A 14654-nucleotide genomic window follows, 5' to 3' on the forward strand; every position below is an offset into this window, starting at 1 on the left:
CCTCGACACCGAGGAAGTAGTCCAAAGGACACAAGTCCTTGATGGCGAACTCAGCGCGAAGACGAGCCGTGAGCTGACTGAGGAGACCAGCCGTACATGCCATCAGGATGATGTCATCGACATAGATTAGCAAGTAGGCCGTGTCGGAGCCCTAATGATAGACGAAGAGCGAGGCGTCCGAGCGGGTAGAGCGGAACCCAAGCTGGTGAAGAAACACTGCGATGCGCTGGTACCAAGCGCGCGGAGCCTGCTTGAGACCGTACAAGGACCGCGAAAGCAAGCACACGTGGTCGGGAAGTGCCGGGTCAACAAACCCGGTGGGCTGCTGGCAGAAGACCTGCTCCTCAAGGTGACCATGGAGGAAGGCGTTAGAGACGTCCATCTGGTGCACCGTCCAAGCATGGGAGACTGCAAGGTGGAGAACCGTGCGTATCGTGCCGGGATTGACGACCGGAGGAAGGTGTCGGTGAAGTCAATGCCAGCACGCTGTCAGAAGCCACGAACGACCCAGCGCTCTTTGTAGCGATCAAGGGTACCATCAGGACGGAGCTTGTGTTTAAAGACCCACTTCCCGGTAATCACGTTGGCGTGACAGGGACGGAGAACAACCTGCCACGTCCGGTTGCGCAACAGGGCGTCAAACTCCTCTTGCATCCCAGCATCCAGAGCGGGTCACGAAGAGCGGCTCGAACGGAGGACGGCAACGGTGACGGCTCAGAGGTGGACGCCGCATGGACGTAGTCATCCGAGGCGTAGCGCGAGCTCCGTCGAAAAACGCCCGTACGGGCGCGGGTGACCGGACCAGCCACAGGCGCCAGGGGGGCGCGGGCGCCGGGGGCGCGCCGCGGGGGCCGAGGGGGCCGGGGGAACCGGGGACAGCGAGGGGGCAGGGGCGCCAGGGGCGCCGAGGGCGCCAGGGGCACCGGGGGAGCCGCGGGGGCCGCGGGCACCAGGGGCGCCGCGGGGGCCGCGTGCGCCAACGTCGGGGGCGCCGCGGCTGTAGGAGGCGCCGCATGAGGGGGCGCGCCTCAAAGCTAGGGGCGGGCCAAGAGAGGCGCGCGAGAGCCCTGGGAGAGGCATCGAGGAGCCCGCGTCACCAGTGGCTGGAGGAACAGCTGGGAGTACCTGGTGAAACAGAAACACATGCTCATCAAAGTAAACGTGCCGGGAAGTGAACACACGGTGGGAGACGGGATCATAGCACCGATATCCCTTGGAGTTAGAGGGGTAGCCGATGAAGATGCAAGCGACAGATCGAGGCGCAAGCTGGTGAGAAGCAGTGTCGGTAGTGCTGGGATAGCAAAGGCACCCAAAAATACCCAAGTCGTCATAAGACGGGGGCGTACCAAAGAGAAGATGGTGAGGTGCGTAGTTCCACCGTGGGCGGCAGGGTCTAATGTTAAGAAGAAGTGATTCAATGGCGAGTGCGCCCGGCCAGAAATGAGGCGGCGCGTTGGCATGAAACAGGAGTGTGCGAACACAGTCATTCAGAGTGTGAAGGAAGCGTTCGGCTTGACCGTTCTGCTGTGAAGTGTACGGGCATGTGAGGCGGAAAACTATACCGTGATGCGACAAAAAGGTGCGGAAAGCGAGGTTGTCGAACTCTTTTCCATTGTCCGTCTGAAGCGCAAGGATGGGACGCCCAAACTGCGTGCGGACATAGGAGTAAAAAGCCATCAAGGTAGAGAGTGCATCCAACTTTCTGGGCAAAGGAAAAGTCCACACATGATGAGAATAATCATCAAGAATGACTAGATAATATAAATAGCCCGAGTTACTGGAAACTGGAGAAGTCGACACATCGCTATGAATCAACTGAAAAGGAATAGAAGCAATGGTGGTGGAATTATTAAATGGCAGACGAACTTGTTTGCCGACTCGACAGGCATGACAAGTGTGATCCTCGATCTTATTGCAACTGAAACAAAAACTCCTAAGAATATGATGAAGTGTGACAGGGTTGGGATGACCTAAGCGAGCGTGCCCGAGATCGACTCCAACAGAGAGAGCAACCGGTGCGGTGGTGGTGGATGAAGGCGGGTGCACCGAATAGAGCTCGTCGGGGCTGTCACAGCGGTGAAGTACCATCCTGGTTCGAGCGTCTTTGACACAAAAACCAAGCTCGTCAAATTCAACGGTAACAGGATTTTCACGAGTGAAACAACGAACATAAATGAGATTCTTAATAAGATGAGGTGACACAAGTATGTTAGACAAAGATAATGGAGTAGAACTAGAAGGAAAAGAAGTGTGCCCAATGTGTGTGATAGGAAGTGTGGAACCGTCGTCGACAATGATGCGGCGGTCGGTGGAGACAGGAGTGAAGGAGGCAAGGTTACCAGGATGAGCAAACATGTGAGCCGTAGCACCGGTGTCCATGTACCAATCAGCACCTCCAGTGTTGTTATTCGCCGTAGGAGCGGCATGCAGTGCGGGGAGGAGTACCGGATCCCAGGGCGCCGGCGGCAGGGCCGGCGAGGGGGACGGATGCTAAACACTACATTTCCCTTTTCTCGTGTACAAAGTTTAAAATGGCCATATGTCATCTTTTCATAGCCCGCATGAGGAGGATATTTCAACATTTTCATCTATCTCGGCCACCATATATATATGTACCGGTGTGCTGCTCACTACGGAAACAACATATTTGCCAATGGCAAAATATATGCCTGCGGCTTTTTATCGGGGCCGTCAGCATAGCCTATGCCCATGGTTTTCTGTCCTTTGCCGACGGCTTTTGGCCGTTGGCATATGAAATGATTCTCGTAGTGGCTCATTGTACAAAGAGGGGTGCTGGCCTATTGTACACTGGTTTCTTATATATGACAAGTTTAATAGGTTGATACAAACATCGTTTTAGTTGGCTGATGTCGATGCGCTCCTTTTCTTCTTGGCGTTGAAGTTGCGATGTGCCATACTGAACTTTCTCCAGGCAAGCCAAATATATTTGGAGAGATGCTTGTCGTGCCTACCAATGACTGAGTAACGTTCTATGTGTGTGTGCGCCAAAGATTAGACTAATTTGTACTACTCTAAAAACACTTCTTGTGTCTCTCAAATTATCTTGTATGGGGCCTTCAAGAACTTTTTGAACATAGGAGTATTGGACTTCCTTATAATATTGTTTGCTTATGCAAGCATGCCCTTTTGGGGGCGTTGGGAAAGTATTATCCATGTAGGGTTTCAAAAGGTGAAGATTTTTTGTATTACATAGTTCTAATATAGGAGTATTACAATCAGTGAACAACCTTGTCCAACTTCATTTTGGTGAGATTATGGTATTGAAAACCCTTTGAGAAAGGGTAAAAACCTACACCAAAAAGAGTCACCATGTCCTCAGTTTGGGCAAAAACTTCCTAATTTTTTCGTCTGAAAAACAATAGTCAGATGGACCGCCTACAGCTACTCACATCATGTACGTTCCTAGCTAGAGAAGAAGAGGATTGCCATTTCAGGCATCCATCACAAGGAGCGGTTGATGAGGCCACGCACGACGACCAAACCCAGGAAGAGCAGCTGATCCGCTTCCGAGGCCACCGTCAGCGTCAGCACGTCCTCGCCCAGCACCACGCCCGCCGGCGTCTGCTTCCGTGCGACCTCCGCCACCACCGCGCCATCCACGCCGTGTACTCTGTACTCCGACTTGCGGGCAGAACACCCGTCGATCGTGTAGCACATCCCCGCGCCGCCGTGCATCGCCACGGTGGCCCCGCCCTTCTCGGCCCACCGCACGCTGAACCACGGTGTGGCCTCCTCCTCCTCCTTGCCGCCGTTCTGGGCGCAGCGACAGACCTCCCACCTCCTGAACATCCCGAAGCCCTTGCGCCTGATCCTGACGAGGGCGTTGCCGGCCCGGTCCATGAAGAAGACCTCGCGGCCGCCCCTGCAACCGTAGTTGTCGACGCGAAAGGCGACGGCGCCGTCGAGGCCGTACACCGTGCAGCCGTTGCCGTTGAAGACCAGCGACTTCATCCACACCGTGTACGCCTGCTGGCTCCGTTGATCATCGGAGGACGGTGAGGCTGCGGCAGCGAGGGGCTGGATCTTGGCCATGGACAAGAGAGATTGCTCTGCTTTAACGTTGAGATGAGACGAGATGAGATGATTGGGATGGTGGGCGTCAGTGGCTGGTTTGGCATATTTATAGGTGCTTCTACTCTGTTAACTATTGGAGGGTATCTGAGTCATTAGTTTATGGCGATGGTGGGCGTCAGTGGCTTGTTTGGTATCTGAATAGTGCTACAGCGAAATTGTTTATGGTCCATCTAGTACTGCACTAGTCAGCATGCAGTTGCCGCCACGTTTAAATAGTGTGTTGTTTGTTTGGGCTAATACTTTTTAGCATGACATGGCAGTACGGCATAGCGATAGAGGTTAACGAAACTTTCAGAAATACTGCCTAATATTTCTATGTACGATTTTGCTATTTCTCAGGCACCTGAAATTTTTTGTTGTGTCAATCTATGGAGTGCCGACCTTGCATGAGAAGAACCAGCCCCACTATCTATCTTAAGGGGAGCCATATATAGCCTCATCATCTATCTTAATTAGGAGGAAGCCACATGCCCATTATCTAACTTATGGATGTGGGTGTAGGGGATCGATGTAGCTGTTCACTAGTGCGGCGGCGCTTAGAGGAGTGGCCGGGGCGGCGGCCAACATGGCGGTAGGGAGAGGTCAAGGAAAGGGCAGAGCAGCGAGGCGGCAATTGCCGCCGGCTGCGGGGAGGGCGGTGGCAGGCGGTTAGGCCTGAGTTGGCCGACGGTTGTGTGAGGAAGAAGAAGGAGGACTGGTGAGATTGATACATGCAACATGGCAGTGAACGCTCTGGCTCTGCAACATACAAATACATCAACCGTTCCAACGCATGAAGCTGGAACTTGGATCCAATATCCAAGCCGCAATGTGTAGCATGTGCGATTACTTGGACCTCAACGCGATGATGGAAGTGTCCTACATATTCTTCTATTTGATGAGCATCTAATCTATAAAGCGGATCCGACACGTACGTACACACAATGGAACGATGATAGGTAGTGATCCAAAAGATCTTATAAAAGTTTACAGAGGGAGTACTCACGGACGGAGCTACGTAGCTAGCCAGTGTCACTGGCACCGGGTGCAATTTGCACTTACTTATTGGTTTAGTGTGTAGGCCATTCAATTGTTTGATATATAGGCATGTGTTCTTCTATGTGGACACCGGGTAATTTTAAGTCTGGATCCGCCCCTAGTACTCCTTGTTGCATGGCACCTACATAAGCTGCTAGGTAAGAAAAGCTAGCTAGGTTTAGCTAAAAGATCGATCTAATCCCCATTCTTGTGTTTGTTCCCTTTCGTTTTCCCTGATGTCACACCACGCAGCTAGAGCCGCAACACACATCATGAACTAATTGTTTTACATCAGTTATCAACACATGGCAATTGACAAAGTACCAGAAAAATAAGCTCCATTCATAATTGTCCATGATCTAACTAGATTAGTGCGCATGAGTTTGTTTCCTGCATGCTAATGGCGGTTTGTGCTGATGACCTAATTAAAATTGTTCTGGATGCCTTTGCATGCATGGTGCTGAATATATTCATATGGTTCATTAGCCCAACTCAGAAGAGCAACGAGATGCAGTGTTAAACAAAGCAAGGGCATGCCACGGAATCGGGAGCGTTGTGCAGATAAGCAACTCTGCTAATAATGGAGCGTAAACTATATCATTTCGACGGGAGGCTTCTGAAGATCATTTTCATTTGTTAATCACAGAGCAAATTAGTTGGAGATAGCACACCGTGCGTACGTATGTGATACACTATTTTAAGAGAGAGAGAGAGAGAGAGAGAGAGAGAAGGTGAGCTTGCTGACCGAATTGATGCGCTTTCTCTGCAAGATATGGAAATAAAAAACAGAAAATGACACCTCATCGATTGGGTCAGAATAGTTCTGGCACAAGTCTATGATTGTAGTGACGACCACGGAGAGCGCACGTTTATCATCAAAAGTGTTGTGCTTCGGACCCTTCAGTTGCTTGCCGCAGAGTACGAAAGATGCCCAACTAAAACACGAATTTGGTTTGAAACAAACTAGCAGATTTAAATACTTTGGTCGTTCAGCTAGCACTCAGTAGAGAAAATTCCAAAGAAATTATGCTTAACCATCAGGGGGGTGTGTTGGCTCTTGAGTCAATTTTGTCTATAAGAATGTTATTTGTCCCGGTTTCCCGGAAACTGTCATGCAATGCAAGCATGAAGACTAATTAAAACTTCAGTTGTAATATACTACTACGTACCGTGTGAAGGTGTTCATATTCTCTGGAAGAAAAGACGTCAAGCTTCTATATATACCTCACATGTAAGAAGGAAGAATTGTTTAATGTATTCTTCTTTTGGACTTAGGTTGGAAAAAGAATATAGTGAAGTGTCGAGCAGCTGATCTCTGGAACAAGACGCGGAGAAGTCTCAACTGTAGCGTATCGATTTTTTTTAGAAAAGGAGGATGACCCCCGGCCCTGGGCGATGCATACGGCCACTTTATTAATTATTCTCATAAGACCTTACAAAGTCATACAACAGTAAGACTAAAGCCGCCGTCTAAGCAACAAACTGTCGTTACACCTATCCAGTTGATGTAGGGGGCGCAGATAGCCTGGGCCTAATACCAAACAGACATCGCAACCAAGCCTAACATCGAAGACCTGAGACCCCAACCTAGCCACTTGCCGGGTCTGGGGCACACACTGGTTCGGCGTGCTCCCAGAGGCCGCCGCCACCAACTGCCACCGCTCCATCTTCAGAACTATGCTGATGCATCAACCTTGCTCGGTCTAGCTATCGTCGACGCCACCATGGTGCCCAACGGCACCTCCTCCCTGCGCTCAAACATCTGAGCACGTCGCGGTCGCCACTGATACACCTCAGCGCCATGCTGCCAAGTACCACCAGCCGACACAGCTTGGAGTCTTTGGAAGATCTGTCGTGCGTAGCACCTGCCGAGCAGGCATGGCAAAGAGTAGCACCTGTCGGTCAGGCATGACTTGACATTTCCACTGAAGCTCCGTGCAAGACGAAGCCGCTCCACCTCCTGCCTCTGACTTCCAGCGCTACTCCACAAACGATGCTCCCAAAAGAGAAACGACACCGTAGTGCCGCCATCGTCCGATCTGAAACACCAGATCCTAGGGTTTCCCCCGGAGCAGCACAAGTGGGTCAACAGTAGTTACACGATGATGCCTCCATCAAGGTAACGGCGAGAACACCGCCATCGCCTGCCATCGGCTCGGTTTTCACCGGCAACCATGTCTCCCCTACTCTCAGGCGGGACTAGATGATGGATCTCGAGATCCGATCACCAAGCCTCTGGCCGGCCATCTCTGAAAGAAGATGACCACCACGTCCACCATCGTCACCACGCCGGGCACGCGTCGCCGGCGGCACCCCGATGGTGAAAGGCCGACAAGCCCCGACGAACACCACGCCTCGCCAGCCGCCATGGCCCAGGCCCAAGCACCACCAGATCCAGACCGGATCGGGGTCAAGGGCCCCAAGCCGCAGCCGCCGTGGAGGCAGCACCACTGGACGGTGCCCTGCCCACCACCCCGCCGTAGGACCGAGTCATTGCCGGAGCTCCGCCGCGCCACGCCGCCAAGCCGCCACCGGAAGAACTCGCGCCGCCGCCAGGGAAGAGAGAGACGCGCCAGGGAGAGGCCCCGCCGCCGCCGGCACTTCCTAGGCTTTGCCCGGCTGTGTCCCTCGGCGGCGGCGAGGGGGAAGGGAGGGTGGAGGAGGGCCGGCGGCGGAGGGGGCTAGGGTTCCCCCGAGTCGCCTCAGAGAGGGACGCGGGGAACGGGCTACTCGATCGTGGGGCAGCACCGCTCACGTTTGAACAGATTCTCACCTCAACAAGAACGTGCAGATGAAAGAGCACCATATGCTTATAGATGCTCGATCGGCAAGATACACGTGTACAGAGTGTACAATCAATGTATTTACTTGTGTAGCATCATCACTTTACAAAAGACAAACAAAGGAAGGGACGGAGCATGCAGAGTATCTGATTCTGATCACAGTTGAAGTTTAGTCGAATCACCACTTTGAACATTGCATACAAGCCTAATGCATCCCTAATAAGAACTCATCGTTGACAGACATATCTAACACGTATTATAGTTCACAAGCACGTTGCTAGCAGCTGGCTAGACGTGTTTCCATAATTCTCCACGCATGTATAAAACTATAAATGAGAAACATACTGCGTGAAGTGCTCGTTATTTTATTTTCTAAACATGAGAGTAGAGTATATTTTATTTGCCAACTAAGAACAAAAGGGGTGAGTGTTTGTTTAGCTGTATCATAACTTGTTCGGTGTATTCTAAATTACCACATGGATGATGCGCTTGCCTAGGTTCACTTGAGAAATGAGTCACTTGACTAAGAAATAACTATTTTCTTAGTTAATTTTAGATAGCCGTCTGATTAAGAATTATTTTTTCGCAGCAAGAATCCAGATGTCCCGATCGAATCGTTATTAGTGGCGCTTTCAACAGTATAGTTATTTAGTAGTCAAGTGACTCATTTCTCAAGAAGTGTATACTTGCATATTATCGATGTTCCTCGCACATTAAAAGAAGTGTATACTTGCGTAAGCAAATAATATTACACAAAAGTCCAATGCTTAACCATCTTTATGTTGATGACCCCTTAAATATTAACAAAACTCTACCAAAACATTTTAGTCAAATAAAGACATAGGAATAAACTAGAGCATGGTAAAAGGGTCCGTACATCAAGTGGTACTAATTCTCTGAGGGTGTTTCTCTTTAACCAACGATTAGGTGGAGTCCCCGCAAAAAAGGGATTCGTTGATGTTTGAAGCCTAAATTGTTTAAGTGGGGCTAATCGGGGATCAGGTCCGAACTATGCTTGCTCGATCCTTTTCCTCTAACTTTCTAGCAAGCCGATCCACGACGTGATGTGTACGTCACACAGTATACCATATGTACGCTCGCACGTGGTGTGTATGTATTCTAAATCAAAATATATATAAAGTTCGGCCTGCTCCACACGTACATACGACTCGTAGCATAAATGCGCAATTTTTTTTCTAAATTTCTTTCTCTTTGTGAGGTAAATGCCCAAAGAAACTTTTTTTAATGCCAAAAGAAACTTGGGGCACCACTGTTCACGTCCACGCTTCGAGGTGTCGGTCATCTCGTGTTCATAAAAAAGGCGAATGATCTGGTCAACGAGTTTCATTGTCTCTGTTGGTTGATTCCGTTCCTATTCCAGTACTCCCTCCTCAAAAGAGCGTTGTAGGACATTTTCACTGGCCCCTCTCCCTCCTCGCCCCCTCGTGTCGCCCCCGTGGGCGACCTAGGGGGAAACCCTAGCCGCCACTTCTCGCATCTTCTCCGCCCCTCTCCCTTCCCGTCGCCGTCCGCAGCGCCGCCGGGCGAAGCCTGGCCGGCTGGGCGGCGGCGGGGCTTCTTCCCATCCTTTTCGTCTTGGCTGGCGCGGGACAGCGGGGTCGACAGGAGCGCCGGGCGAACGTGGGGTTCGGCGGCGCGGCGGGCGGGTCTCCCGGCGGCATCGTGTGCGGCACGACGGTGGCGGCCTGCGTGTCGCGAGGTGGTGGCTGCGTTGGGCCTGCCCGGTGTTTGCGGGTGCCGCCGGATCAAGATCGGAACCATCTGGATCCTGTCTTCGGACTCCGTCGCCCGCCGCAGGGTGGTGATGGTCGTCACTGGCCACGTCGGACCGCTCGTTTCGGCGTCTGGAGATCTACAACGGGTTCTTCTCGATCCGCCTTTCTGGCGGGTTGAACCCCATGGCTCTTGCATCATCGCAGGTTTTGGATCGTGGCTCGTTGCATGATCCGGAGCAGACGGAGGTTTGGTGGCATAGGATGGGGACCGGAGGAAACATTGGTAGGCTAGGCCGGCCTGGCATCGGCGACGTCACTCGTCGCCGTTACCCTCCGTGGAGGCGAAGTCGAGGTCTCTCCTATCCACCTCCGAACCCCTCTCGGACGAAAGTCCAAAATCCAGTCTGGATTGGGCGGCGGCCGCGTCCTGCGCGTCGTATCCTCCATGGAGGCGCCGTCTTGGGAGGATCTGCTGTTCGGGGGAGAGATGCTGTGGATGGTCGGCTCCGAGTACCTCCAGCAGTGGCGACGGTGTGGAGGTTGCCAGGTGGTGCGGCGTTGTATCTACCGCATAGATGACAACGAGTTTTGGCGGCATGGTGCAGCTGCATATCGACGACGGATGCGGCTGGATGGACGAGCGCAGGGCGGTGGAGCTGTCTGGCGCCATGGTGGCGTAGACGGCAGCGAGACCGGGCAAGGTATATGCAGCAGTACAACACTGAAGATGGATTGGTGGCAGGTGGTTGCGGTGGCCTCATACCTGGCAGGCGTCCCGGTTGAGGAGTGTGCCGGACTGGTGGGTGCCCATACCCGGCAGGCGTCCTGGTTGGGACCTCAGGTCTTAGATGTTAGGTTTGGACGTGAGGTCTGTTTGGTATTAAGCCCAGATTATCAACGCCCATTCATCAACTGATTAGGAGTAGCGACAGATGTGGCTTTAGTCTTACTGTTGTATGACTTTATAAGGTCTTGTGTGAACTATTAATAAAGTAGCTGCATGCATCGTCCAGATGCAGAGGCCGGGGGTCTTCCTCCTTGTCTAAAAAAAATTCCAGTACTCCCTTGGTTTCTAAATATAAGACCTTTTAAAGATTCCAATATAAACTATCTATAGAGCAAAATAAGTAAATCTACACTCTAAAATATATCTATATATATCAAGGGTATTGAAATATCTGAAAGGGCTTGTATTTAGAAACGGAGGGAATACAAAATATGGTAACAGGTATGCATGGTTTATGCGCACTCGGCAGAATAATTGACATGAATAATTAGTGATCTTGAGAACCCTGCCCTTGGACTACATAGTTTAAGCTTTATTATTGACAGTTACTGATCTGCACAAGGTTCCCAATTTGCGGTAGGGATCTGCTTTGCATCGTCCGTGTCCTTGTTAGTTGGAAGCTAAATAATGAGTGGTGGCTGATTAAGTTATACTCAGAGGCATGCATATCCATTTTCTGTCATCGATCGCTACTAAACAACCAATTGTCCAAAGAGCTGGAACCTGATTACACTAATCCAAGAATACAGTATTGTGACAAGAAGAATAGTGCCTTCTTTTTATGCAGTTATCCCATGTGTGGATAAGTGATGTTGTAAACAAAGTTGAGGGTCGCCGGCAGCCTGACATCAGAGAAGGGGGGAGGACGAGTGAAGCTTTATCGCCCCACGGTCCAGAACAGTCCATGGAAAACCGGAGAAAACTAGAACAAAAACTGGCCCGGCTGCTTGAGGGCATGGCCAACGCTCCTACATGGACTGTTGTAACGCATGAAGCTGAAACTTGGATCCAATATCCAAGCCGCAATGTGTAGCATGTGCGATTACTTGGACCTCAACGTCGATGATGGAAGTGTCCTATGGATTCTTCTATTTGATGAGCATCTAATCTATAAAGCGGGTCCGGCAATCGTACGTATGGACAACGATATGATAGGTACTCCTTGTTGCATTGCACCTAATTAAGCTGCTAGCTAGCTAAAAAAAGCTAGCTAGGTTTAGCTAAAGACCGATCAAATCCCCGTTCTTGTGTTTGTTCCCTTTCGTTTTCTCTGATGTCACTCCATGCAGCTAGGGCCGCGACCCACATCATGAACTAATTGTTTTACAACAACAGTTATCCACACATGGCAATTGACAGAGTAACAGAAAAATAAGCTCCATTCATTGTATTACATGATCTAACTAGATTAGTGCACATGAGTTAGTTTCCTACATGCTAACGGCAGTTTGTGATGATGACCTAATTAAAATGGATATGGATGCCACGCATGCATGGTGCTGAATATATTTATTGCTTGATTAGCCCAACTCAGAAGAACAACGAAAAAAGATGGGCGGAGATGCAGTGTTAAAACAAAGCAAGGGCATGCCACGAAATCGGGAGCCTTGTGCAGATTAGCAACTCTGCTAATAATGGAGCATAAACTATATCATTCGGACTGGAGGCTTCTGAAGATCATTTGTTAATCATTTGGAGATAGCATACAAGAACCGTGCATACGTATGTGATACACTATTTTACACGAGACAGAGAGAGATGGAATCTTGAGAAGGTGAGCTTGCTGACCGAATCGATGCCCTTTCTCTCCAAGATATGGAAATAATAAACAAACAATGACACCTCAGCGATTGGGTGAGAATAGTGCACAAGTCTACGACAGTAGTGACATCCACCGAGAAACGCACATTTATTATCAAAAAACTTTGTGCTTCAGACCCTTCTATTGCTTGCCTGCAGAGTACGAATTTTGTGCAAATATTTTTTTGTTAAAAGTTTAGGATGAAACATGCTGAATTAAAACATGAAATTCGGTTGAAACAGGCTAGCAGATTTATATACTGTGGTCCTTCAGTTAGCACTCAGTAGAGAAATTCCCAAGGAAATTATGCGTAACCATAAGGGGGACATATTGGGTCTTGTGTGTCAATTTTGTCTATAAGAATGTTATTTGTCCCGGTTTCAGGGAACCTGTCATTCAATCATGAAAAAAAAAACTAAAACTTCAATGGTGATATAGTACTACGTACCGTGTAAAGCTGTTTGTGTTCTCTGGAGAAAAAAAAGGCGTCGACCTTCTATATATACCTCACATGTAAAAATGAAGAATTGTTTAATCTACTAGTACTATTATTCTTTTGGACTTGGGTTGGAAAAACAATATAGTGAAGTGTCGAACAGCTGATCTCTGGAAAAAAACGCGGAGTCACACACACCGTTTATTCGACGCACTTTCCTATCTTTGAGAAGTCTCAACTGTAGCGCATCGAATGCAGCACTGCTCATGTTTCAACAGATTCTCACCTCAAAAAGAACGTGCAAATGAAAGAGCACCATGTATATACTTATTATATATGCTTGATCGGCAAGATACACGTGTACAGAGTGTACAATCAATGTGCTTGTGTAGCATCATCACTTTGCAAAAGACAAACAAAGGAACGAACGGAGCTCGTAGAGTATCTGATTCTCATCCGTGCAGGTTAGCCATGTACTTAAACATATTTTAGTCGAATCACCACTTGTGAACATTGCATGCACGTACGCCTAATGCATCCCTAAAGAACTCAACGTTGACACACATATCTAACACGTATTATAATTCACAAGCACGTTGCTAGCAGCTGGCTAGACGTGTTTGCATAATTCTCCATGCATGTACGAAACTATAAATGAGAAACATACTGTGTGCAGTGCTCATTATCTCATATCGATCAGCATATACACTAGCTCATCAGGAAACATGGCCACTGCCAGGATCCAGCCGCTGTCCGCTGGCCAGCAGCATGAATCTGCCGGCGGCGATCAGGATCAGAAGAAGATGGTGGTCTACACGGTGTGGATGAAATCGCTGGTGTTCAATGGCCATGGCTGCACCATCTACGGCCAGAACGGTCGCGTGGCCTACCGCGTCGACAACTATGCCTGCACCCGCAGCCGTGAGGTGTTCGTCATGGACACCGCCGGCAAAGCACTCATCAAGCTACACCTCAAGAAGGTATTTCCTCTGTCAATGAATATAATACGTTTTAGGCACGTACATCAAGCATGAAGATGTATAGTCCACCTTACAAATAACTTCACCAAAACACGGGGTTGATCTGTGGTCGATTTTATTGCAGAATTTTGGCTTCTTCGAGACATGGCAAGGCTACTTATGCTGCAACGATGACGACGACGACGACGACACCTCAAGCTTTCAACAGGAGCCATGGTTCAGTGTTCGGAAGGAGCACAGGATTCTGAACAAGGACGGCCGGCGGCACGGCAGTAGAGCCATCGTCAGGGTCGCCGCCGATGGCAAGGCGTACACTATCGATGGTGCTTCGCGCGGGTCCGAGTACTACAGGGTCAGCGACAGCGACGCAAGGGCGGTCAGGAGGAAGCGGACGGCGTCCGGGGTGGCGCTGGGAGAGGACGTCCTGACGCTGATGATGGGCCCCGCCGCGGATCGCCTGCTCGTCGTTGGGCTCGTGGTCGTGTGTGGCCTGCTCAGCCGCTGCATCTGATTGGTTGATGAAGGGGACCTAGAGGCTTCAGTTTCAAGTGATTTTACACTGGGGTTTTTCGATTGTTTGTTCACTGGACAGGAAGAAAAAACACATTATGGTTATTTCGTGTCTGGAGAAAGTAAAAAAAATCTGGACAAAAAGTAGATGGAATTATTGTTTCCCAGCCCTTGGGTGTTGAGGGAAAAGTGATGACACTTTCTCGCTCTATTCACTTGGACCTTCGTGCGTACCTTTTGAGTTTTATTTCTTAGAAAAGGAGGATTAACCCCGGCCTCTGCATCAGAGTGATGCATGCAAGAGGTGTACATAATCTTAACTGTTCATAGCAGAAAAATGAATTTTTTTTGTAAATATTATAGTACATTATATCTTATTTTCCAACTATGAACAAAAGGGGAGAGTGTTTGCTTAGCTATATCATAACTTGTTCAGTGTATTCTAAATTTCCATATGGATGAAACGCTTGCATGTGGTCCACTAGAGACTTGAGTCACTTGACTAAGAA

At 49.6% G+C, this 14654-nt stretch overlaps 2 protein-coding genes across 2 annotated transcripts; one reads left to right on the forward strand and one right to left on the reverse strand.

The window, feature by feature from the left end:
• Positions 1-3213: 3213 nt before the first annotated feature.
• Positions 3214-4097, reverse strand: LOC109758900 (protein LURP-one-related 11). The gene has a single exon (XM_020317759.3). The coding sequence runs from the start codon at positions 4051-4053 to the stop codon at positions 3463-3465; it is 591 nt and encodes a 196-aa protein (XP_020173348.1). The 5' UTR covers positions 4054-4097; the 3' UTR covers positions 3214-3462.
• A 9276-nt stretch (positions 4098-13373) lies between these two features.
• Positions 13374-14410, forward strand: LOC109758903 (protein LURP-one-related 11-like). Its single transcript, XM_020317762.3, has 2 exons — positions 13374-13635; positions 13760-14410. Exons 1-2 carry the CDS (start codon positions 13381-13383, stop codon positions 14144-14146), a joined length of 642 nt encoding a protein of 213 aa, XP_020173351.1. The 5' UTR covers positions 13374-13380; the 3' UTR covers positions 14147-14410.
• The last annotated feature ends 244 nt before the right edge of the window (positions 14411-14654 follow it).

This window comes from Aegilops tauschii, chromosome 3 (genome assembly GCF_002575655.3).
Source record: "Aegilops tauschii subsp. strangulata cultivar AL8/78 chromosome 3, Aet v6.0, whole genome shotgun sequence".
NCBI lineage: Eukaryota > Viridiplantae > Streptophyta > Magnoliopsida > Poales > Poaceae > Aegilops > Aegilops tauschii.

Coding starts and splice junctions, on each gene's coding strand:
- LOC109758900 (XM_020317759.3), bottom strand. CDS start 4,053: ATGGCCAAGATCCAGCCCCTCGCTGCCGCAGCCTCACCGTCCTCCGAT.
- LOC109758903 (XM_020317762.3), top strand. CDS start 13,381: ATGGCCACTGCCAGGATCCAGCCGCTGTCCGCTGGCCAGCAGCATGAA. Junction 13,636..13,759: donor TCAAGCTACACCTCAAGAAG/GTATTTCCTCTG, acceptor ATTTTATTGCAG/AATTTTGGCTTCTTCGAGAC.